This window comes from Setaria viridis, chromosome 5 (genome assembly GCF_005286985.2).
Source record: "Setaria viridis chromosome 5, Setaria_viridis_v4.0, whole genome shotgun sequence".
Classification (NCBI taxonomy): Eukaryota; Viridiplantae; Streptophyta; class Magnoliopsida; order Poales; family Poaceae; genus Setaria; species Setaria viridis.
In genome coordinates, this window is record NC_048267.2 from 5,985,589 (window position 1) to 6,010,418 (window position 24,830).

At 45.2% G+C, this 24,830-nt stretch overlaps 4 protein-coding genes and 1 long non-coding RNA gene across 19 annotated transcripts; 4 read left to right on the plus strand and 1 right to left on the minus strand.

Annotated features, from left to right (window-relative positions):
* The first annotated feature begins 16 nt into the window (after positions 1-16).
* On the plus strand, positions 17-4,635 carry LOC117857691 (uncharacterized). 11 transcript variants are annotated; one of them, XM_034740506.2, is made up of 5 exons: positions 27-2,469; positions 2,577-2,647; positions 2,781-2,913; positions 3,068-3,097; positions 3,311-4,635. In XM_034740506.2, the coding sequence occupies exons 1-5, from the start codon at positions 2,373-2,375 to the stop codon at positions 3,406-3,408; spliced, it is 429 nt and encodes a 142-aa protein (XP_034596397.1). In that variant the 5' UTR covers positions 27-2,372; the 3' UTR covers positions 3,409-4,635. The 11 variants fall into 11 exon arrangements, 4 of the variants coding, with proteins under 4 accessions (XP_034596397.1, XP_034596399.1, XP_034596398.1 ...); XM_034740508.2 differs by having other exon boundaries at positions 4,390-4,635; XR_004640827.2 differs by having other exon boundaries at positions 32-2,469; positions 2,781-3,467; positions 3,536-3,654; positions 4,390-4,635.
* Positions 4,636-6,016: 1,381 nt separating this feature from the next.
* On the plus strand, positions 6,017-8,699 carry LOC117858275 (uncharacterized). Of its 4 annotated transcripts, none has more exons than XR_004640937.2 (4): positions 6,017-6,163; positions 6,254-7,555; positions 7,860-7,968; positions 8,311-8,699. It is a non-coding gene; the product is annotated as an uncharacterized lncRNA (long non-coding RNA). The 4 variants fall into 4 exon arrangements; XR_004640939.2 differs by having other exon boundaries at positions 8,314-8,699; XR_004640938.2 differs by lacking the exon at positions 7,860-7,968.
* A 4,652-nt stretch (positions 8,700-13,351) lies between these two features.
* Positions 13,352-15,705, minus strand: LOC117858106 (LEAF RUST 10 DISEASE-RESISTANCE LOCUS RECEPTOR-LIKE PROTEIN KINASE-like 2.4). Its single transcript, XM_034741108.2, has 3 exons — positions 14,927-15,705; positions 14,663-14,832; positions 13,352-14,580 (listed from the first exon to the last, which is right to left on the minus strand). The coding sequence occupies exons 1-3, from the start codon at positions 15,691-15,693 to the stop codon at positions 13,466-13,468; spliced, it is 2,052 nt and encodes a 683-aa protein (XP_034596999.1). The 5' UTR covers positions 15,694-15,705; the 3' UTR covers positions 13,352-13,465.
* Positions 15,706-16,056: 351 nt separating this feature from the next.
* Positions 16,057-18,994, plus strand: LOC117858107 (rust resistance kinase Lr10). Of its 2 annotated transcripts, XM_034741110.2 has the most exons (4): positions 16,057-16,196; positions 16,272-16,985; positions 17,647-17,670; positions 17,818-18,994. In XM_034741110.2, exons 1-4 carry the CDS (start codon positions 16,160-16,162, stop codon positions 18,879-18,881), a joined length of 1,839 nt encoding a protein of 612 aa, XP_034597001.1. In that variant the 5' UTR covers positions 16,057-16,159; the 3' UTR covers positions 18,882-18,994. The 2 variants fall into 2 exon arrangements, with proteins under 2 accessions (XP_034597001.1, XP_034597000.2); XM_034741109.2 differs by lacking the exon at positions 16,057-16,196 and having other exon boundaries at positions 16,748-16,985.
* Positions 18,995-20,691: 1,697 nt separating this feature from the next.
* LOC117858109 (zeamatin-like) lies at positions 20,692-21,945 on the plus strand. The gene has a single exon (XM_072294097.1). It carries the CDS (start codon positions 20,692-20,694, stop codon positions 21,943-21,945), a length of 1,254 nt encoding a protein of 417 aa, XP_072150198.1.
* Positions 21,946-24,830: the final 2,885 nt, after the last annotated feature.

Consider the following 24,830-nt stretch of genomic DNA (forward strand, 5'->3'; position numbering starts at 1 on the left):
GGAGGGGAGGTGTCGGGGTCGGACAGATAAGGGCACGTACAACGATCCGTTCCGAGCCGTCTGGGAGCCGATTCATTTGCAAAAAGCCCCCCGCGACGGCCTGGAGACGGCTTCATCGTCGCCTCGCCTCCGTGCTCCCAGGCGAAAAAGGCGACGATCCCAGCTCGTGCTCCCAGGCGAAAAAGGCGACTCCAGCACCGTTGTGCGGCTCACCGACGAACCCCTGCGTCGCTCCCTCGATCCGCTGCGGCCCCTCCGTGCGGGAAGATGGTGCCCCTCCTCTGCCTCCAACCCACGAGCCGGCGGCGCCCTTCCTCGAAACCAATGAGTAGCGGCGGCGGCGCGTTGCTAGATGCGGCGGCAGTGCCGGATGGAAGGCCGCGGCCGTGTAGGAGCAGGAAAGGTGCGGCCATGACACGGAAGCGCGGCGGCGGCTAGCGTAGGGACTCGATCTGCAGCTAGCCATGGCCTGATGGTGGCGGCTAGCTCGGGGCCTCGATTTGCCTTTGGCGATGCCCCTGATGGTGGCGTCCTCAAGATTCAGATGTAGCAGGATGGTAAGACTTCATTTCCTTCTTTTTTGAAACGAAAGACTTCAGTCCCTTCATTTGTGTCTCATCATGCTTTGGTTCTTGAACTAATTGTACGAAGAAATTAACTTGCATGAGTTTGATCTTACTATCTTCTGTATTTACTTGGACGTTGCTCATGCTACCTTTGTTGTATGTCAATTGGTTCAGGAAGAACCACCAATACAAGACCCCCATGATTTTTTGACACTCATAAAATAGTTGGATAACGTCAGTTTTCATGTACAAGGTTAATCTTTTGTTCATTTATCAATGTTGCCCAAAAATATAGTTTTGCTTGCAGCTAGAAACATGTCTATTATTTATCAGTGTTGCATACCACAGAAGTTCAGATAAGTCTCAGTGTATACTAAATTTTGGATTAGATTTGTAGTGACTGCAAGTTGTTTTCAGGTTTATAGAAGGGACATTTCTGTAACCATTGTTGTGGGTTCAGTAAGCAATCTGCTACTTCTCTTAATTAATCTCTGATATTAATGATCATACTGTATCATGCCATATCTGTCAAATGTTTCTGATACATATATAGAGCACCAGGGATTCAGTAGAAATGTGTCAAATGCAGATTGTAGTTGTTTCAAGTCTGATCACATACGAGGAAAATGCTTTTACTTGATGGTTGATTGTTGGTCCATATGTTCTTCAAGGTGTCATTCTAATTTCCAGGATGATTGCACACATGAATTGTTTTTCACTGTTGGCTAGCTGTTTACTAAATGTTTCCTAACATGTTAATTGTTTATCATTGTTGCTTTGTTCAGACGAAGGATGGTGTTAGCTAAGGCTTTGCATGGCAGCTTCAAACTATTTTAACTAGTGTCATGGTGTAGCTGTTCTCTATTGCAATTAGTTTAACTAAATTTGTATTGTTCATGTTATGTATGTATTCCGAGTATCTGTTGCTATAAATATATATATTATACTTATGCTTTAAAAAAATTTTACGTGACTTGATTGAATACATTGTGTTTTCTAAAAAAAAGCAACATAATAGCATACAAAGATCAAATTATACTTCATCAACATGAGTTATGTACCCATACACGAATTAAATATTACATAGACAGCCTAATAGACAAGCCACTGTATAGTTGTTTGTTTTGTTGTCTGTGTACGATCTCCAAAGCACTTGCAGACGGTAGCTGTCTAAACTGTTGAACATGCCCTAAGTTGGGAGGTGGGGATAAGTGGGCCGTTGAGATAGTTGGGCTGCATGGGTCTTTCTTTTCAACTCAAGGCCTTCCCGTTTCCTGTTTCTCCTTTTCTATATGGCATAGTATACGTACTCCCTCCTCCGTATAGGAAAAGGAAGTTGTTTTGGACAAGGTTTGGATCAAACATTGAGAATATAAATCATGAATAACTTTTTAAGTTGTTGAGTTTGAAATGTGAAAGCCATATAAATAGATTTTTCTTGAAAAATACTTTCATAAAAATATACATATATCACTTTTGGATAAATATTTTTATAAAAACAAGGAGTCAAAGTAATGCTTTGGAGACCGTGTCGCTGTCCAAAACGACTTCCTTTTCCTATACGGAGTCAAAGTAATACTTGTATGGCAACATCTAAAAAACGCCTGGAAACGCCTAATCCTGCCTAGAGAGCGCCTAGTGCCTTTTGCAACCTTGGTAGTCGGCAATTCCAACAGATCTGTGCGCACACCCCGTGCTGCTCCGCGAATCTGCGATGAGCTCTCCGCGAGGAGATCAGCTCACAAAAGTAGTAGTTTTAAACTGGTTGTTTAACTCGCAAAAGAATTGATAGAAAAAATTGAGTAAATGACTGATGCCATTTTAGTTTGGTCGGGCAAGCTGTTTACCAATTTGATCATCAACGGTTTCTCATGGCGATCATCAACGGTTTCTCATGACAGAGGTAGGACAACGTTTTTAGGTGAATTTTTGTTTGCTCCCACGATAACCACCATGAGGCAGCATTTAATGCATCAGTTCTTTCCTAATATCAATTGTTCTGCATTTCAGGTTCTGATTTGAAGGCACATGCAGGCTGGTCTACTGCAGATGAGCAACTGAATAAACAACAGACCTACAAGGTAATGCAATGCTTTAGTGCTCACTTAACATAGTCTGTTACTAGTGTGATAAAAAAAATCCACGTGTGGACTACACGGACTTTGTTCAGGTCACTACCACGGATAAACCTCATAAACTATTTCTTTTGTGCAGGTTCAATCGTTCAGTTCAAAGCAGCAATGGCAGACTTTGATTTTAAGGTTTGCAATTTGTTTTCAACAGTTTGATTCAGAGTACACAGGGAGCAAAGTGTTGGGAGCTGGATCACAACACTGCCATCCTCCAGGTGATGGTTTCCTCCTCACTTTAGGATATGTTTGGAGCGAAGGAATGGAAAATAGAGGAACAAAGGAAAACGCAGGAATAGAGTTTGTATGCAATGGCAAAACAGAGACAAGGAAAACATGAAGAAAACATAAGAATTGGTGTTTGGAACGCAGGAATAAGATCGCATGAAACCAGAGTTACAGGTGGGTCGCACAAGTGGAGGAAAAAAACAGCCACGCACTTATCACCATGTGCATCTCTTAACTACCTAGATGCTGACATATGGACCCAAGCTGAGATCATCGTCAAAGTCTACATATCTCTCTCTCATCCGACTTGTCCACTCATTCTCATCCCTTCCGGCTGGCTCTTCATTCATTCTTCACTTCTCTCTCGTTCTCATCTAATCAATCCAGGGGAGAAGCAAAGCAAACTTGAGCGGATCTGGATCACCGAGCAGCTAATCTTGAGCGGAGCGACCGTGCAGAGCAGGGTAGCAAGAGCGGCAAGCTAGCGGTGGTTGGCGGCTGCCCACGGGACAACGACGGTGTCAGTCCAGACCTGAAGCTTTGGGTCAGAACATGTTCTTCTTCAGCGGCTCAACACAGCTCGATTTTGTTCTCATCTTCATGCGTGTGCAGCATGCGAAGGGAAGAAAACAACGGATTGAAGTGGATATTTTATTTCCTGTGAAATGGCTAGGCTGCTTCAGGATTCCAAAGGAAAGTAATGGAGGATTCCTCCGTTCCAAACGCTCTGAGTAACTTCCTTTCCTCCGTTTTAGATTCCTACACTTTTCCTATAAAATTCCTCCAATCCAGACAGGGCCTTAGGACGCCATCTCAAGTTTCACCATCCTGCTGCCGCCTTCCTGCAAAATTAAAGTTTACAGCGAGCGCACCCTCTACTTAGCACTTGTCTGCCTACTGTTTAGGAGTTATTTTTCTCCATCCACTTAGTATTAACCTGCTAGTCTTCTAATCTCTGACAGTACTTGCTAAGAACAACCTGATTAGGATGAGCATTCATACAGTAGGATGTGCTAAAAGATCTTTTAGTACAACCAAATGAATTATTAAATTCATAGCTACCTGCCAAATCTTGTTAATGAAAATATTACCTGCCAATACTGATTACACACAACTGTCTCATGGTGATACTCAATTGTTTGATGATTGGAATATTGCTGGTGTTAGTTACCTGTCGTAGTAAATCAGCTTGTTCTACCATTGTGCTTCCCTGGTCCATCTCGATTTTGTTCTTCTAGAACTTTAAGCAAGAATCTAGTTGAGTAGTAAAAGCCACCATGACACTTAATATTTGAGAACTTAACGTGTATCTACTCTTGCCCACCTTATGTTTGTATGATATAACATATGCTTGTACTTGCAGTCCATGCTATATGAATGTTTGTGATACCTATATACATAGCATTTTAGTAATTTCTATCACAAATACTGCTCTTTGACAAGTAGTTGGCAACGTGCTCTTTCAGGTCGAGGATTAGATGCATCAAGGAGCAAGCCATTAGAAGTGATTGGATCAGCAAGCAGTTGACCTGATATGCTATGCTGGACTGCTAGTGATGCTAGATGAATAAATATATTTGATCTGTTATTTTGATGCGATTCTGAATGGGAACATATGTGATGATGTTATTTGTGGGCTGGAATTGCTTACTGTTAATTTTGTGATGTAATTACTGCTATTAATTGGCTGGAATGGCTTATTGTTGAACGAATTGGGCTGGAAAATGGTTGAAATTTGGTGGGCTGATTTTATTTGATATGGGCTGTGTACCTTAAATTTTGTGGGTTGATCCCGATGGGCTGAAATATTGGGCCCACTTCTCTACGGGCCTGTTACCAAATGGGTCGTGGTAGTGATATCAGCAGCCACGTCATCATCCATGTTAGCAGCCATGTCACCATCAAAAGCCACGTCATCACCAATGTTAGTCACCATGTCAGCAGCCACGCTATTGTCTACTTCATCATCATCATCAGCCACATCATCATCCATGTCACTGTTGAATGATGCGCCTATTTAATCCATGACGAATATTATCCCACGTGGCAATTGTTCGTGACGTTTATTTTCGTCACTAATACTGGGCCTAGGTTGGGTTGCACAGGCTCAAGGTTATTCTATAACGGTTTAGAAACGTCACGGATTGCGTCAATCTGTGACGATTTTGTGATTTGTGACGAAATTTGACTGTCATGGTGCTTGCATTTTCCAGACAGAATAGCTTCTCAGTTGATGGTGTCCGTTTTTTTCAGCTAACGGAGACTCATTTATTGAACGTGGAGACTCAGTTGACGGTGATTTGTGACGAAATTTGACCGTCACGGTGCTTGCATTTCCCAGATAGAATAGCTTCTCAGTTGATGGTGTCCGTTTTTTTCAGCTAACGGAGACTCATTTATTGAACGTGGAGGCCGTTATTTTTCCCCACGGACTGTTCATACCCTTTACATCAGAGATATCATGCTGGTTACGAGATGAGTTAGTGGATAGTATGAGGAGGCAGGAAAGGAAGAAGATGAGAAACGGTGACGTTGTTCCTGGTGAAGAGGAGCTCGTCGATCGCGGCAATCGTTCATCCAGGGGACGACTTGGCTGTCTTGCAGGGGCTCCCGCCGCGGGCCTGCGGACGCTCCTGCGCTCGTGAACGGAGAGGCCGGGACGCAACCGCGGGGAGCCAGGGCCCGACACGGAGAAGTGGCACCGGCGCCGCTGGTTAGATGGATGTAGAGGCGGATGCGAACGGCTGCGTGAAGAACCGATGGGACGAACGACGAGCTCTCACGAAGGGTCGCGAAGCTTAGCGCGCGGGAGGCTCGAGACCATTTGTGACGTGTGTAGAAAGTTTGCCAGCTGAACCCATTCCACTCAAATTCGAACAACGCCGCTTTGTTTGGCCCCCCTCAGATTTAGAATCCAAACTCCATATGGTTGACGTACGCCTTGACGGTAGTCCTTACCAGCCAAGCGGTCAAGTCAAAGTTTGGCAAGCACGCAGAGTTTGACACCACCACTACACTTTTTAGCTTTAATTTGGTGCATTGCACACTGGCAAGCGATGGATGCGAGCTGGGTCCTGGCATCGATCTCCTGGATACACGTTATAAAAGGGCAGCGTGTCACCGCGTACTCACCACAACCTCTGATGCACCCACAAATTTACAGGCCAGCGGCAGAAATGATCTTCGCAGCCCTACCCATGATCGTCCTTCTCACCACCACCGTTGAGCTTGTGGAGGCAGGTGTGTGTGGTGTGGCTGCGCCTTCAGTTCACTATACAATTGAGCTGCTTTGCATGTACTGATTATTTGTTAATTATGACGTACACGCAGGGTCCAGGCAGCCTCCGCCACCTCCGTCTCCACACCCACATCCACCCTTTAGGCCCGGCAAACCTCCATCGGCACCCCCACATCAACCCACAAGGTCCTTCAACCCTCCGACGACGGCGTTTAGCAACTTGCCTCTTGCACACAGGGGACCGGTTCCTCCGATATAACTTAATTTCCTTGACATGTGGGTCAGAGGGAAGTTACAATCACAGGATGCTCAACTCCCATCTGTTTCGAAATATAATGCATGTTAGGAGTCGAAAAAAAATATCAAACTTTGTAAATTTTCATTGACAGTTAGTCAGATAATACACACTTATTTATAGTATATAAAGTTGTATTACCATATTTTTTTAATGCGGATTAATAATATGTAGTTAATTGGCGGTGACAGCATATTTTAAAAAAGTTTTCAAAATCCTAATACATCTTGTAAAAGGAAATGAGAAAGTATATGTGTTTCTTGTTCTAAACAATTTAGTAACCAAATATTGCATCTCACATGTCAACTCATCCATGCTCGACAAGTGTCATGGAAAAGAACCTATAACTTCTCTCGGTCTTGGGAATACACCAACACAATAAAACAAACCAGTTCGTGAGTTCGACAGCACGAATCATTTTGGGTTCGTGGTCCATCGTTAATCTTCAGGAATAAACCGTACTTTAACACGTCTGCTTCCTCTGTAACGTTGTCAACCTGTCGTGTAATCAAGTTGACTTTGCATCTTCTAGTTAATTGTAGCCAGAGATTCGACATTGTAACTGTGCTCATTGAAACGGGGAAATATTACAGCAGAGCAACACACAATTCGTGCATCTTGATTCGGTTCGATACTGCCATGAATGTGTCACACGTGCAGCGTCTATGTAAACCAAGATGCTCACTAGATCCCAGAAGCTAAGCCAGCTAGTCAGACTTCCAAAACTATTAACCCAACTATCCTGTGGTTAATTACACAACGGCTCAGATCAAGATGAGTGCTTTTCTTTCTCATTAGTTCAATATACAATAGGCAGCTCTCCTGCCTGTTCATTTTTTTAAAAAAAAAAAGATAGAGAAGAGTGGTCTCAACACAGCAGAGGTGAAACTCCTAGCACACTTGGTGTACGTACATGATAGAGTGATACTAGTAAATGAGCTGCTCTCCTGAAAGGCAAAAGGAATGAAGAATCGCTCTACAAAGCACAGAGAGGAGATGAAGCAGCAGAGGAGCTGGTGCTTGTTCCTCAACCATAAGCTCCTCCCGGTACTGATGTCCGTGGTCGTCCTTGCTGTGATGCTCATCGGCTTCCTCACAGGTGGTAACAACACTGTCGCCTTTTTATTGCATGGTCTAATTTCTTTGGTCACCCTTTGCTTTCAGCATCACTATTGTCCTTGGATCCTTGCCATTTTCCATACCGAAGCATCGTGCGCTTTCCAGTCTCACTCTGTTCATCAGTATCTCCATTTATGAAATTATAAGAGAAATTTCAGTATTCAGCGCATCGCTAAAAACAGTTCTTAGCTATCTGTAGTGTAGAGTAGCAATAGCAACCATTTTTTCAAGGATTTTTTTCTAGGGAATGCCAAACATCAGCTCACGTTCTACTAAACTTACAGTACCAGTGAACATGGGTGGGCGAGTGGATGTCATGCCACCTCCGGCGCCAACCTCCAGCGGGAGTCCTCATTCAGCTTCCATCCTTCCAGACAATGACTAGTTCAAGCGGTGTGGCATCTCAACGTCATTGTGTTTTTCAAACTTGAAACAGTCTTTCTTCTCCTTTATTGTGTCCTGTGGCACCATAATCGAATGATCATGTTCTGCACTTATTACCAAGCCTACTACCCAAGTAGCTATATTAATCACCCCAATTTTCTCCAAGAAAAAAAAGAAAGAGTACCTACTGTAATTGGAGTACATCCAGTTGCTCTAGGAGAACAACTGGTACCAAGATTCAGTTTAAATATCATGATTTTCAGATTTGGTTTCCAGTTCGTATGCAAAAACTATGTAGCATTTGTTTCTACTGCATATTGAATGGCACCTTACATTCTACTGATTTTACAGCAGCAGAGTACATGGGTAAGCGAGAGCAAGGGGAGCAACCACCGGCTCCAGTCTCCGGTAATAGCCATCACCAATCTTCCATTTCTCAGGATCACGGCATGCAACCCCTGTCACCAGATAGAAACTAGTCCAACGGGCATTGTTTGTTGTGTTGTTCAAGAGGAGTTATCTTCTCCCAAAATTGGCAAGTCAGTAAAGAAATTCGGTGTAGCCCAAAAGTTATCTTCTCCAACAATATGAGTTCAGATTGGAGAGTGCTTCCCAATTCCCGTTCTTATGCGAAATCCCTCTAGTGTTTGTTCCACTTACAGATGGATAACCACAGTGAATCCTCTCTTTGTACTTATGTAATTGAAAGTGGTAACGGAGTTGGTTGAGATTTTTTTTCCTATTGTTCCTATGCTATAAACCCATTGCAATTCTGATTTAGCAATGAACGACCAAGATATGCTGCAGACTTATTTTATGAACTGAAAATATTACGGAGTCCATATGAAGCATCATAGACACGCTAGCAACCATCAATTTTTCATTGGAAAAAAGAAGGCAAATAGAATTTATGCAATTGCTTCCAGGTGGCAAACCTGCTCTTCGTCAAGACAAAAGCTTGCGGCCTAAATCTAGTAAACAAACCAATGAGAAAAGGCTGAAAGCATTGCTAAACTACGAAGTTTGGTGACACGACATCTCCTGATCATATGAACTAAAAGGTACCGTTGGCAGTAGCTTATAGCCTCCTATGTGCATTAGATCATCTATACATGTGCAATGCAAGAATCAGGATCAGTCAATTTGGCTCTTGAGAAGATTCCCTCTCATATTGCTCTTGCCCTTGTTAATGAAAGTGTTGTACTGTGCGCAATCCGTGGAGTTTGGATGAGCATTTTCTTACCTTTTGTTGTACTTGGGGAACAAGATGAAAAAAGAAGACCATACCTACCGTCTCAAATTGGCAACCAAGTCATCTCTGATCTCTCTACGGCGGCAATCAAATCGCTAAGGAGTAAGGAGAAATGGAGAATGGGATGTGAGATTGCGCCATTATTAAGGATGGTATAAGAAAAATCCCGCAGCAAGGGTGAAGGGACTGTGACACTAAAAAGGGGATGAATTGGATGTTCTAAAGGCTCCAAGCATTTATAAAAACCTATTTCAATTTCTATCTAGACATGCACTAGGTTTTTCTATATGTTGAAAGAGTTTTGCACCCTAGATTCCAATCGTATAAACCACGTATGGCAATTTTAGAAAAGGTAAACGCGAAAAGTAAGTAAAATAAGAAATGAGGAAAGTAAATGAGGTAGAGAAGGCAAACTTCGGGTGTGGCGATACGGCGATTTTATCCGAGGTATAGGAAATAAAGCAAATGTTTCCACTAGTCCTCGTTGTTGGAGTCCCTCTCAAAGGGAATGCCTGCGAGAGGGCATAAACCCTAAGTCAAGTAACTTCGTAGAATAGCTGACGGTCCTTCCCCACACGTAGGTGGGTCTCCTCGTAGCCTCTCCCGGATGCTCCTTGCCGCTCTTCACTTGGTAGAGCTTCAACAAAACGTTGAGGGCCTCTCCTCCCTCTCACAAGCACCGATGGCCACTCCACAAATAAGGTTGGAGGGTCTCGCAAGACCTATAAGCCTCGGATTTACAACTCTTGATGCGTGCAAGCACTGATACAAAGGAGGTGTGCAAACCTCGCCTAACTCTAGGCTAAATCCTAAAGCAATGCACTAATAGGTCTAAACTAGCACTAACCAAGACCTAAGCCTTATGTTAATTACCTTAATATTCTCTTTAGCATTTTGGTGGATAATAGCTTCTCCAAACTCTAACACCCCTTAAATAGCTGGGCAATGGGGTCTACATAGCTCCAACTAAGAACTAGCCGTGGTAACTTTATGCGTATCACCGACTCATTTGCTTTCATGGTTACTGTAGCCACGGTATGAATTAGTGAGGCATAGATTATACTCCAAACCTTCCAGAACCGATTTTGAGCCGATGATGAGCCGATTCGACGATCACCGACTTACCAAAGTATGAATCGGTGGTAACCGTGCACGCGCCTATCTTGGTCCTGCCTGTAGTCACCGACTGCATCGGTGATGATTAATGTTCCTAGAGTATAAATCGGTGGAATATGTTGGTGCATATTTCTAGCAGGATTCGCTTCAAATCTTCATGTGTCTTTATCCCGTCTTCATTACCATCATTTGGATGCCATAGAATTCTTCTAAATCTTTCTTTTTCTTCTCATTTTGATGATTTTGTAATTTATCCTTGGACCCTATAAGATATAAAAAATTGATCTTGCAAATACATTAATCTTAATAACTATATTGTCATTAATTATCAAAATTTTATGGCGGCCATTTCCCTGGACTCACCTTTTATCGATTCGGAAGCGGAGTAGATTGAAGACGGCGATCGATACCACAGTTCTACATACGGAGGCTGGCGAGGACCCACGACGCGCCGTGGCCCGTGGCCCGTGGCCCCGTGGGCGGCAAGATGCTGGTGCGGTTCGCTGGCTGCACGGCGTGACGGAGGCACGTCAAAGACTAAGCCATCGGGTACACCGTCCAGATGACTAGATCGCCTCGGCGATGGCGGTAACGGCGCACGGAGCACTTGAGCACCGCCGGGAATTGTATGCGGTGGCCGTAGTTGGAGGAAAGGGGTGATCCCACAATCTGCAATTGAGCTGGGCTTTAACAAGGTGGACCGATCGGCCTCAGTTAGGCCCACAAGTACAAGCAGTCTGTAGCCCACCGAAAAGGCTCGGCTAAAGTGTAATGGATCACCCCCGCCCGGTGGGCTGCTGCTCTACTTCCATGCATGAACGGGCTCCTCCTACTCCACGAGCCCATCTGCAGCGATGCGGCACCTCCAGCGAGGCGTGATGGGCTGCGATCCCAAGCCCCAGCAACACGCTTCGCAGTCGCACGATGATCCGAGTTTTCCGAGGTCTAAAATCGGTTCCTGAAGAAAATAAACTTGCATTTCGCAAGCCCTCATAATTTCCAGATGATTCCCCCTACCTCTTCCAAGTTACGCTATCTGCTTGGACGTTCTGCTGGAGAGATTAGTCACGTAGCTAGGGCCCTCCAAAGATTGATAAATTCCACCAGGCGGTTGACTGAGATTGTGGCTGCACCCCCGATCAATCAATCCTTTTTTTTTAACGAATGGCACGAGATTGTACATATTTCATTCATTGATAGGGAAGGGTTGCCGTGTTGCCGTGAAAGCTGGCGGCGATTTCCTGCTCTGAAAGCGCTAGCTCTTGGTCAACATTGGTTGGCTGGACTCTTACTCTTGATTGGTACTTTACTTGGAAGCGATGAGTCAACTACCCAGATGCAAGGTGTTTGTAATTGTAGTCCTGGTCTTTTGCGACGATTGGTAGGATTGGACACTGGTGCTTTCTGCTTTGTCATCTCCGACGTCGATCGCTAGCAGCACCGCAATAAAATAAAATAAAATAAAATCCAATGACCATCACCAACCGTTGACTGGACTTGTACCTCAATACGTCAGAGAGTAAACGGTCCATCCACACGCAACCACCTTTCGAGTTTTTATACTTTTCCTCCTTGATCGGAAATATGACGATTACCTCTAGCTTTCTCTTAATCGCTTTCCTTCAGAACCGTTTTCTTAACTTCTGATAGTAGCAACGAATGTTTTTTTAATAAAAAAATTGAACCTATCTATGAGGAACTAGGATTATCCGTACATTGTGAAGAAGAAAGTGAAAGGAGAAAGAGAAAAGATCGGCACATCTAAATTAACAGAATTAATAATGATTATAACAACCTCTGATTGGAGTTCCATTGAAGCTGAAAAAAGTACCAAGTTCGAACAGAGCCAAGCTATGCAACTTGCTAGGCCGTTCCGATTCCTCCCAAAATTATGAATTCAGAGCCAATGGCAGCCAGGGTCACATCATATGGAAGTATACATGTAATTGGCACCGCACTCTTATTCATCATAGGAGTCACACATACTGCCGCCGGGCACGTTATGGTGCGGAACGCGAAAGGCACGTTGAAGCCGGTCAGCCATCCCCGCAGGCGCCCACGGAGAATGATTCCTGGACACCCTTGGCGAACCGGGGGCCGACGGCGTCGCAATCACGAAGCGCTTCAAGAACACGCCACGGACTCTAACCGCTGCTCAGGCCACCCCACTACTGACAGCGGCGCCTCCCGGAACGCCGACGGCGGCGCCAGGTTCCTCCACGATTGCCAAAGAAAAGACAGCGGCTTTCATAAGCTCCGTCCGTCTAGCAATACAGCTCCCTCTCGTGGACAGGCCGCCAGGCAGGGCGCCAGCTGAGAGCACGGCGCCGACGCCAAGACGAAGCGGCCACCTCACCAGCAAGCCGTTGAACATCACTGTCCGACCTTCAAAGAAGAAGGGTGCTCGCCATGCGCAAATAAGGGATAATCGATCGCGATGCAGATGCCGACCATGTCGCCGCAAAATTTTTTGACAAGTTTCTAAAGACAACGATGCAGCCGCAACATTTTGCAGCGCTACGGGACATCTTTCCACTAGCTAACGATCTGACTGATGATCAACTCATGCAGATCGCGAGCAGCGCTAGAACGGTGAGCGTGTGACCGCCGGCGCAGCAAGCAATACAACCGGTCGTGATCAGGTTCCATGGATACGGCGAATCTCAACATTCACGTCTTTGATCGTGCAGCAGAGAAGAATCCCGCAGAGCTGACCCGAGTTATAGCGGAGGAAGCGACGCATTGGTGCGCAGCCGAGGCTAGCATCCTAACGCATTTCAGTTGGCCGGCAGTACCGAGCCACTAGGGAGCTAGCTTTGTACTTTTGTTGATCTTTGTAACCATTGTGTCGTGTAACCATGTAACACCGAACATCTACCACTATCCCGTGTGCGTGCGTCCGGTTGGTCCACGCTGTAACAAAACTTTCTTCTTAATGAAAAGATACGCAGCTCTCCTGCGTATTCTAGAAAAAAAGTAGTCACACATAGCTACAAATCTCTCGGATCACAGTATCACAGCATATAATCAAATTACATGGCATTGCAAATGATTAAATATTGAGCATCATTGAATTACAGCCGTGAATACAGATTTCATATTCTAGCTACTTGTCGCACGTACAGGGGCACAATGGGCTCATCTTGTGGAATCAGTAACCTCATTCTCTGAGATTGCACTCAACTCCGAGGAGAGATGGAAAGTACCAGTTACAGAATTTTGCTCACTCCCACAGAAGAATGGTTCGGGAGGAATCTGGAGGCCATCAACGCCAGCTTCAAGCATCTCAATGACCTCACTCATCGTCGGTCGATCATGTGATTTCATCTGAATGCACCATAACCCAACAATGCACAGCTTCCTCTCCACCTCATGGATATTAAAAGCTTCACAAATCTCCCCTATCTCTTGCCGGGTTAGATGATTATACACCCAAGCTGGGTAGTATACCTGGCTTCTCCTTGCTGCATGTTGGTCTGAGTTCCTTCGCCCCCCAGCCATCTCCAGCAATAGCATCCCGAAGCTGTAAACATCTGATTTGCAGGAAACGACACCGAAGTTACGAGATATCATCTCAGGAGCTATGTACCCAATAGTTCCCCGCGCAGCGCTCACAGGCACAAAGCTGTTGTCCCTTGGGTATAATTTGGCCAGCCCAAAGTCAGCAATTTTAGGTGTGAAGTTGTTGTCTAAAAGGATATTGTGTGGCTTGATGTCGAAGTGCAGTATCTGCATATCACATCCTCCATGCAAGTAATTGATTCCTCTGGCAATGCCTAAAGCTATTTCATTAATCTTATCCCAGGAAAAACTACGCTCAGATGAGAAGATGTACTTATCAAGCGATCCACGGGGCATGTGCTCATACACGAGCGCCCTCCTCATTTCCTCAGCGCAAAACCCCACGAGACGCACTACATTGACATGGTGGATACTTCCGATGGTGGAAACCTCACTGATAAACTCATCTCCATTGCAGAACGAATTGCCCAACATTTTGACAGCAACAAAAACATTACCAGGAAGCACACCTTTGTACACAGACCCATAGCCTCCTTGCCCCAGCTTCTCTCTAAAGTGCCCTGTGATTGCAGTGATGTCGGTATAGGCGTACCTTGTTGGACTAAGAGCTTGTTGCATTTGGAGAAACTTCTCAACTGCATCAATGGATATCCTTGTTTTCCAATATTTGTAGGCGAGGAAGGTCAATACAGCTAATGGTGAAAACACAAACCTCGATAGTATTGCAAGTACTGCGCAGAAAAGATTGCAGACTTAAGTTAAATGAATGCAAGGATGCACCTCAATGATCTGGAATATGTAATTGTCTCATACCGATCACGAACTTCACAATGTCCATAACAGATATTATGGCCACCGCAATCCAAAATAGTCTACTTCGGTAGGTTTCATCGTTTACACATCTTAAGAAATTGAGGTCGATCCCCACAATGGCAGAAGTCTGATTCAGGATGCTTGAACTAGATATTTGAGTGTAGAAGTAGCTGCAAGTTATGATGAGCACATTTGATATATGAATCAGATTTAAAACAAAATAGAGCCATATAGAAGTCTCCAGTCTGCAGAGCTTGGACTCACCTCACTGAATCATTCAGGCAATGGTTAATGATGACACGGTATGGGCGATCTTCAATTTTCACAGGAAATCTAACAGCAAATCCATTCCTCATAAATTTTACAACATCTTCAAAACTTGCATTATTTGGTGCCATCACATCCCAACTACCCAAAGGAATCATGGACAAGTATCTGCATGAAGGCTTGATGTTTCCAACCCTAGGAGTGATTGTAGTAATGAAAACATAAACTAAAGAATTCTTTGTACTCCTGCAATCAACGGGCTTGTACATAACATCACTAAGGAAACCGGTGGACGAGGGAATAATATCACTTGCTATCAGCTCTGAACAACTCACAAAGGCAGCCCAAGTAAATGCATCAGGACGCAGCAAGGAGAAGCTTTTGGACTGCAAACCATCTGCGTAAGGGCGTCGGTTCCTCTCAGGAATGGGACAACTGCTATTATACAAATTGGCATCAACAACCCAGAATGTACTGTCAGTATAGGAGATGCTAGTCACAAAGTATCTTCCAGTGTTGATGTGAATTATAGCCTTGTTATCAATACAAACCAGCTCGTATTCTGAAAAACCGCAACCAGGTGGATCACCTTGCTTACGGAAAGGATATCGAATGTCTTGGAGAAACCCACAGGAAGAAGAAGGGCAAAAGGTTTGCCCTTGAACATCTATCGCTTCAGTGTTTATTGGAAGAACTGAAAGTGTGGAAGCCATGGCTAATGCTTGCAGGGCAACACAGAGAAGAAACCCACGGGAGCTAGCCATGGAAGCTTAGCAAAGGCAAGATCAGAGAAGAATGTTGAAGCCAGAGTAAAGGACAGGGTTAATTATCTGTGACTTCACTAATACTGTTGCAGAATGGTTAAAACTATAAAATGTTTTGGGTGCATATGGGCAAGGAGGAAGAAAAGTCAAGCATGGCATCCTAACTGTTATCCACTGATGTGGACTTTTCACATGCACGCACAAACCTCAATAGTATTGCAAGTACCACACAAAAATAATTGCAGACTTATTTGCAAGGTTGCACTCTTAGTGCCCCTGTCATACCAGTCATGAACTGCCGCCCAAATTAATTTAGTTGACTTGACTGACTCGTTCCAACCTCACTACCATACTGATAAGGACGTTATTTGACTCGTATTGCACCTCTAAAGAAATTCCACCTTATGAAGGCATGGAGTGAATTCTTCCACCACTATAATGGGCCCGCCATCACAACAGATATTTGATGGTCAGTGAAACCAATGAGACACTCAATTTTCGAGGTACAACACCATCGCTTTGCCTTCTGTCTAATTTCTACCACACGAATCACGAAATGCCAAATGCTTTAGCTGCAGCTCTACTGCTCTCGGTTCTCAACTATGGAGTCACAATGGCCACAGCAAGCAGTGATGAAAACTTCTTCCAAAACTGCCCAGCATCCTATTGTAGTGAAGGTGGACCGGAGATTCGGTTTCCATTCCGCCTTGAAACCAGTCCTCCATCATGTGGTGCACCGGGAATGAAGTTGCGTTGCTCTAAGGAAGCAGAAACCATCCTTTTTCACCCAAATCTTGGTTTATGCAAGGTGATTGACATCGAGTATAGGTACGCTTCAATTTATGTTATCCCACTTCGAGCCTCCAAGTGCCCTCTTCAAAAGATCATCTCCACCAATCTATCTACAGATGTATATAGACCGTACGGTCATGGTGTGACCTTAGTGAGTTGTTCAACAGAGTTCAGACCAAGTAATGAGGATCTTGTTGCTGGCCCCATCTCTTGCCTTAGCAACACAAGCCATTTTTCATACTTGGTGTATTCTCTTCAATCCATGGATGTTCTTCCATTGGACTGCATAGTGATTTCCAATGACATTTGGTTACCGCCCCATAAGAAGAATTGGATTAGGTTGCGCCTTAATGAAATTGCAGAAGGAACCATTGCATTTGGTGAGACGATGTTCAAGTGGTCAGTTCCCAACATTTCCAATGTTTGCCAACAATGTGAAATTGGAGGGAGGCACTGTGGATTTCACTCAGAAACTAGGCAAGCATTCTGTAAGAAGCACAGTAAGTTTCTAACTACCTCCTGCAACTGAGAACTTATCTTGAACAAAAGATCATATGCTATGATAGACTTCTTATTGATTTTGGCATGAAACACACATAGAGATGGCCTAAGTACATAATATGGTCTTCCATTTAATTCTTAGTTATTTCAACCAGTTGTCACTGTTGCATTTTGCTGCAGAATATTCTTTTGTTACAGAGCATTTTTTCTGATTCAAGTAAAATGATTCTGTTATTTCCCTGAAAAGAGGTCATAGGTAATGACAGAAAAGATTAGGTGTCTGAGATCAGTCCAAAATACCACCACAATGCAAAACCCAGACTTGGCTCCTTTGCAAGATATTCCCACATGCACGAAATAAAAATCTGTCCCCTCAACTTACACATTTCCACATTTATAGGCCTACCAACTGTTCCCCTGAAAATTTAAATTATTATACTTTCTAAATGCGTATCAAATGGGTTTAGTGTTCGAGATGTGTTGCAGTCAGATATGTGCTTAGAATTATCTTAATCTCTGGAGGCGAGTTCTCCAACTATTTTGGTAGAACAAGCTCCAGTTTGTGAACTGGTCCAGTGGCCAGTGATTTGGCTGACCTTAGTAGATGCTGCCTAAAAAGAAAGACTTGACAGAATCTAATTCTCTCTTTCCTGCCTGCAGGCTCACATGTCAAAGTCATTGCAGGTATGCAATTTAAAACCCTCTTAACTAATGGACTTCTTTTGTTGCTTACAACTTTAGTGGCCACATTATCATTCATAAAGGAGATAGTATGTGATGGATAGTGGATTTCTATCTGACTATCTGATTTGCTTCTTTGTGTTTGTTCAGCAACATCATCAGTAGCCACGATTTTAGTTCTTTCAGTGATTGTGGCTGCTGCATTATATCTCACCCTAAAATCAAAGTATGACGAAGAGATACACTCGAAAGTTGAAATGTTCCTAAACACTTACAGCGCATCAAAACCAACAAGATACACGTTCTCCGAAGTGAAGAAGATAACAAGACGATTCAATAATAAACTTGGACAAGGTGGATTTGGAAGCGTATACAAAGGTGACCTATCCAATGGAGTACCTGTAGCAGTCAAAGTGTTGGAGAACTCAAAAGGAGAAGGAGAAGAATTTATCAACGAAGTTGCAACCATTGGAACAATCCACCATGCCAACGTCGTCCGGCTTCTAGGTTTCTGCTCTGAAGGATCAAGACGTGCTCTAATATATGAATTTATGCCTAATGCATCGCTAGAGAAATATATATTCTCACGAGCATCTGATACTTGTTGCCAAGAAAAATTAACACCTAACAGAATGCTTGAAATAGCCACAGGGATTGCCAAAGGGATTGAGTACCTGCATCAAGGGTGCAATCAACGCATCCTCCATTTCGACATTAAGCCTTCCAACATTTTACTGGACTACAGTTTTAAACCAAAGATTTCAGATTTTGGACTAGCGAAGTTGTGTGCAAGGGATCAAAGCATTGTCACACTGACCGCAGCAAGAGGCACAATGGGCTACATTGCACCAGAAATATATTCTCGGAACTTTGGGACAGTATCATACAAGTCAGACGTTTACAGCTTCGGCATGGTGGTATTGGAAATGATGAGTGGGGAGAGTAGCTCAGACCCACAGACCAAGAACGATAATGATGTTTACATTCCAGAATGGATATATGAGAAAATAGTCACCGGGCAAGAACTGGAACTGATAAGGGAAATAACACAAGGGGAGAAAGATATAATGAGGAAGCTAGCTATCGTAGCGCTTTGGTGCATTCAGTGGAACCCAGTGAATCGGCCGTCTATGACAAAAGTGGTGAACATGCTAACTGATAGCTTGCAGAGCCTAAAGATGCCTCCTAAACCATTTGTTTCATCCTTTGGCTAGCAGACAAGAATAGAAAGCTAGAGACCACATCACAGTCTTTCAGATATTTTGTACCTATCAGTTATCAACATGTACAAATGATGCCTCGTCTATCATATTTTGATATTCTACCATTGTGTTCTGTGTGTTCTGGATTCTGCATTTCTGCACAATCATATTATTGTTTTAACCATGTTAAGGAATATGTAAATTCTTGTAGATCGAGGTCCTCTGCTCATATAGTGCCTTGGGTAGGCTTTTGCTTCTAGAAACGAGTCATATAAACATATAAAGCTGGTAAAACCGGCGTACTCTGCTTTGCTTTCTGCAAAGCTGAGCCAAGTGCCTGTGGTCTAAACACCACAGATTACTGAGTGGATGTAAAACGTAGAAGAAGCTGTTTCTTACTTCGAAAATTTCTGCTGCTCGTGCGATTTATCTCCATTGTAAGCATTGACCGAGATTACTGATTAGCCAACCTTAAATAAGAACTCCTACATCCTAGACAAGATATTGGTTATCACCACTTGTTGCTAAGAAATACAGACCGATTAATCTGCAAGGAGGACCGGAGGAGACTCAAGCTCGAAGGCGGCATCGATGCGGTCAGGTACCCCCACGGCCTCCCTTATAATGCGGTTAGGATCGACGGCGCACCATGGGCGCCGGGACGGTAGAAGCTGCAGTGGCCGGTCGCTACTGCAAGACATTGGGCATATCGCCGGTCGCCGCCGCCGCTGCCGCCGGAGTACCGGCGCGACGCGTGTGCGGACGTGCGGTGGAAGGGGATGCAGAGCTATTATTTCTTCCATTCAGATTACTCTGGGCTGCAATACTCTATACATTTGACGTGGGCTTTGGATAGGTGGACCGGCCTTTTTGCAAATAATCAGCCGCCTCGGCAGCGCGCAGTAGTAGAAGACAAGGATGGCCCATATCAGTTCCAGGTGTGTCCTGGCATCAGACGTGTATGGAGGTTGTCAATAATCTGAAGGACGCTTTATAGCATGATCCTGAAAGACATAATTAGCCAGTCCCAATCCTGGACATCGATTTTAAGCATGAAGGCAGAGATTCAGAGGGCAATACAAGCTCATATTATCGCCAAAATTTTCGAATCGATTTTACAGTGCATATTGTGGGACGTGTTCGTTTCTTCTCTACTATTTGGAACAAGTTTCATGGATCTCAAAAGGACCATGCGTCGATCCCCGGCCAGGAACGGAGCATGTATCATGCACCTCTCTCCCTCCCTACCCTCCACAGTCCACAAACGGCCGGATATCGGAAGGGCAACAAGTTAACAACCCACTACAGTGGCCAAATGAGGCAGAACATCAAGAGGCCCAGGCTGCTCATCCCGGTACACGGTTCGGTGCTTCATTTGACAATTATAATGTACAGTTCTGTCAGAAAAAAAAACTTTTCTGCTTGTAATCTAGCTAAGATGATAGTAATTCATATTTAGTTCCCGATTTCTGAAAAGTCCAACCACGGAAATCGACATCCCAATCACAAAATTAGGTGACCAGTGAGACTTCCTTGAACAATAGCTGGCAGACTCAAGGCGTATAAGCCTGGAGCCCTGTACCTTGTTCGACACCGGTGCATCTGAATAGTTCCATTCATACAAGTTGAACAAGCCAGTCCCAGCCCATGTCAAACTGTTTCCACTGGGTCTTCTAGTTCTCCAGTGTGTTACGTGGTTGGCTGTACGCCTTGTACGCAACTGACCGATTCAACACGTAAACCTTGACTATCTGTTACCCACATCTCTTCCCTGCCACAGGACACATGCTACAACCCAAAATGCTATCCAACAAGTAGGCCAATGCAAAGCAATCCACAACACAACATGGCAACGCTGAGTTCTTCCTGGGCTCTCCACCTCCTACCTTTCTTCCTACTCCTACCAGCCGGCTCCGCCATCACATTCAGCATAAGCAACCGATGCTCCTACACCATATGGCCGGCCGCTGTGCCTGGAGGCGGTGTGCAACTCAACCCTGGGGAGACCTGGGCCCTCGACTTGAAGGCCAGCACAACCGGACGTGTGTGGCCGCGCACAGGCTGCTCATTTGGCGCTGGTAACGGGTCGTGCCAGACAGGAGACTGCGGCGGCGTGCTCTCCTGCACAAGCAGCGGTCAGCCACCGCACACGATTGCCGAGTTCTCCCTCGGAGGACAAACAGATTTCTTCGACATCTCCCTCCTCGATGGCTTCAACGTGCCCATGGACTTCCTGCCGGTGCCGACCAACAGACAGGGAGGGAAAGGGTGCAGCAAGGGGCCGCGCTGCGCAACCAACATTACGCCCCAGTGCCCAGCCGAGCTGAAGGCGCCGGGGGGCTGCAACAACGCGTGCACCGTGTTCAACGAGGACATATACTGCTGCACTGGTAACAGCAGCAACAATTGCGGATCCACCGACTATTCGAGGTTTTTCAAGCAGAGTTGCCCGGATGCGTACAGCTATCCAAAGGATGATAGCACCAGCACATTCACTTGTCCAACCGGAACCGACTATCTGGTTATATTCTGCCCCCCGATCAACATGTCAGATTCAGCATTGCCACCAGATGCAAATCCACCTGCACCTATTGCTACTGAGCCACCTGCCACAAATCCGATTGCACCTATTTCTACTGAGCCAACACAGATAAATTCCTCATCCTATGCAAGAAGAAGAGTTTTTGCTGTGATTCTAGGTTCCGTAGGAAGTTTGATTCTACTCACCGTATTCATCACTTTCTTCGCATATAAAAAAAGGACACGGCGACGCCAGGAGATGAAGGAAGAGGCTGAAGAGTTTGGGGAACTACTAGGAGCGCCTACCAGGTTCACATTTCAGCAGCTACAAGAGGCAACGAGTCAATTCAGAGACAAGATTGGAGAAGGGGGATTTGGGTCTGTCTTTGAGGGACGATACGGGGAGGAAAGGATTGCGGTAAAACGTTTGGATGGAGCTGGTCAGGGGAAGAGAGAATTTTTGGCAGAGGTTCAGACAATTGGCAACATTCATCATATCAATTTGGTGAGGCTGATAGGCTTCTGTGCAGAGAAATCATACAGGCTTCTGGTATGAGTATATGCCCAAAGGGTCCTTGGACAAGTGGATCTATTACCAACATGACAGTAGCACTGCTCCTCTGGATTGGCAAACACGACGCAAGATTATTACTCAAATAGCTAAGGGTCTCTCTTATCTTCATGAGGAGTGCATGAAGAGGATTGCCCATTTAGACGTCAAACCACAAAATATTCTCTTAGATGAAAACTTCAATGCTAAACTTTCTGATTTTGGATTATGCAAGCTCATTGATCGGGATAAGAGCCAAGTGATCACAAGAATGAGAGGCACACCTGGATATTTAGCTCCCGAGTGGTTGACCTCCCAAATCACAGAAAAAGCTGATGTTTATAGCTTTGGCGTTGTGGCCATGGAAATCATCAGTGGTAGAAAGAATCTTGACACTTCACGATCTGAAGAGAACATACATCTTATTACCCTACTGGAAGAAAAAGTGAAGAGTGATGAGTTAGCAGATTTGATTGACAAGCACAGTACTGATATGCAAGTACACAAGCAAGAAATAGTGGACATGATGAAACTTGCAATGTGGTGTTTACAAATTGAACCCAAAAGAAGGCCTCAAATGTCTGAGGTGATCAAAGTCTTGGAAGGTCACATGAACGCAGAAAGCAATATTGATCATAACTTTGTCGCAACAAGTCAAACAATGTTCGGTATTTCTGAAAATACAGGTTCCTCAGACCCACCTCAAGCCTCATATTTATCAGCCCCGAGATGAAATGGGATAACTGTGAGAAGTTACGCACAGAAGATATGTGTGTCTAGGAAAAGCCATTATCTGTTGTATTTTCTTTTCCAAATCTTGTGCTAGCTTGTCGGTTTAATTATTTTGTTTGGTTTCCCATTGTAACACAAATCTGTTTGAATTCTTACAGTTCTTTTAAAAGTTACAAGACAGTTTCAAAATGCCAAGATGAACAGGCTTAAAGCAAATTGGGAGTTGGGTTCCCAATCTCCAAAATGCTGAGGGGGGAAAAGCAGTACTGGTATATAAGTGGGTCATAATGCATATTCTCCTAAATATTTCCAGACATGGATTTTCTACTGAAATTAAGCTTCCTGTTCTAGCCGTGTAGCGCGCAAGTGTAGCGGCCTTGCTGTTGTGGGGATTAATCTCCATTGCAAACCTTGATTATTTGTAACGAGTAACTCCTAAACAGTTGCACAACGAGTTAACTATGACCTAATTGCTCAATCCATGAGAGTGAGCAATCGGAAGGCAGGAGACGCTCACCTTAGTAACGCAGAGGAGGAACGCCGCGATGGATGTGGTGCCCTGAACTGAAGGGCCTCCTTTGGTGGTGAGTGATGAGGACTGACGGCGTCCCAGGGGCGCCTGAGAGGATGAGAAGCAGCGATCCTCCAGCAGCACGGCATAGCGGCACCACACTGAAGGAGAGCAGACCGTCCAGATCCCGGCCGTCGCCGCCCCGGTCGGAGCACCGGCAAGCTGGGAAGGACGCGTGTGCGGTGGGAGGAAGGGGATGATGGCCGGATGGATGGGCTCCGTGGGTCTGGGCTGAGACACTCCACAGTTGAATGGGCTGGGCTCCCACGGATTATGACCCAGCAAGCAGCCCATCAAAGCTCGGCCAACAGCGTGGGCCTCTATTCATAAAGGAGTGTCTTAATATGTTTTTCGAGTACCTTGGCTTAAATTTTGATACGGTAGATCGAAATGGTGGCGCCGCAGCATCGAAAGTACTGTTAAAAGAGTGTCTTACTATTCAGTGCGTCTAACCCATTCTTGCGTCAACAATCGGTGTCGTGCCATGAGCCCATTTTATTAGTTTGTGCTAAGAGCCATCACGAGGAGTCAGGGGTTCAGGTTTGTTTGTCACGGTAGCATGTTTGGATTGAGTCTCGAGAAAACTGCGTGTGCCAGGCACAGGCAGCTCATCCAAGCGCTGGCAGCCTGTTTGGCTGGGCTGAAAAAGTCCGGCTGGGCTGTTTAGCCTAGCCGTTCGGCTGCTCGACTGCAGCTGTTCGGCTGCCCACCGACGGTTTCACGCGTCATTTTCTCTCCCTCTTGCCTTCTGCCCTTATCCACTTCGCTCTCCCTCTCGCCCGCTCTCTCGCTCTCGCTCGTTCTCTACCGTCGTCGGTCCCTCCTGCTCCGTCCCCGGCGGCCTCCTCCCTCCGTCAAGTAGATCCAGCATGGGTGGCCTTTTCCTCACCGGCACCGGACCATTCGCCCCCACCGCGTCCTCCATTGTCTACCCACAGCGCCATGCACCCGGGGTGAACGTGGCCGCCAGGGATCCAGGTCGCCGCCCAAAACGGCAGCTAGGATCCGGGCTCTCGGCTGCCGCAGCCTTCGCCGTGCTCCCCCCCCCCCCCCCCCGGCTGCCAACTCGAGCAACAGGTCCTCACTCAGATCTACCATCCGCCACATCCCAGCCGTGCTGCCGCCATACCCTGACGAAGCCCCCCATTTACATCCAGGTACTCCCCGTTTTTCTAGCAGTTTTACCGCCATAGGTTTCTTGCTCAAGCGGAATTTGTGGTAGCGATAGTGGAGGTGCTGGTTTGGGTGCTTAACTCACGTATTTTGGATTCTTTCGCGATTGAGTCTGGGACATCTCTGCACCTTTGTAGCATCGGTAGGGTTGGTTGTAGTATTAGGGTGCTGTTTCGGTTGACATTGCCTGCATAATCTGAATCTTTGCAAATATACTACTCTTCCGTTTGTTCTTGGGATGCAAACCTTTGCTGATCCTGAGTTCATTTTCCCCTGTATTTGCAGTTTGATGGTTCAGATTCAGTTGGGTAGCATAATAAATTCTTGATTTTGTTCAGGTAAGTCCTGCCTTGATTATTCAACAGTTCCTCACTTATGCTTATTCAATCCTGGTTTAGTGCTGCTTTGCCTGTAT

Coding starts and splice junctions, on each gene's coding strand:
- LOC117858109 (XM_072294097.1), top strand. CDS start 20,692: ATGCAAAGCAATCCACAACACAACATGGCAACGCTGAGTTCTTCCTGG.
- LOC117857691 (XM_034740506.2), top strand. CDS start 2,373: ATGACTGATGCCATTTTAGTTTGGTCGGGCAAGCTGTTTACCAATTTG. Junction 2,648..2,780: donor ATAAACAACAGACCTACAAG/GTAATGCAATGC, acceptor TCTTTTGTGCAG/GTTCAATCGTTCAGTTCAAA. Junction 2,914..3,067: donor ACAACACTGCCATCCTCCAG/GTGATGGTTTCC, acceptor TTTGGAACGCAG/GAATAAGATCGCATGAAACC.
- LOC117858107 (XM_034741110.2), top strand. CDS start 16,160: ATGGTCAGTGAAACCAATGAGACACTCAATTTTCGAG. Junction 16,197..16,271: donor TGAGACACTCAATTTTCGAG/GTACAACACCAT, acceptor CTTTAGCTGCAG/CTCTACTGCTCTCGGTTCTC. Junction 16,986..17,646: donor AGCATTCTGTAAGAAGCACA/GTAAGTTTCTAA, acceptor TCCTGCCTGCAG/GCTCACATGTCAAAGTCATT.
- LOC117858106 (XM_034741108.2), bottom strand. CDS start 15,693: ATGGCTAGCTCCCGTGGGTTTCTTCTCTGTGTTGCCCTGCAAGCATTA. Junction 14,833..14,926: donor TGCCTGAATGATTCAGTGAG/GTGAGTCCAAGC, acceptor CATAACTTGCAG/CTACTTCTACACTCAAATAT. Junction 14,581..14,662: donor CATTGTGAAGTTCGTGATCG/GTATGAGACAAT, acceptor TTTTCTGCGCAG/TACTTGCAATACTATCGAGG.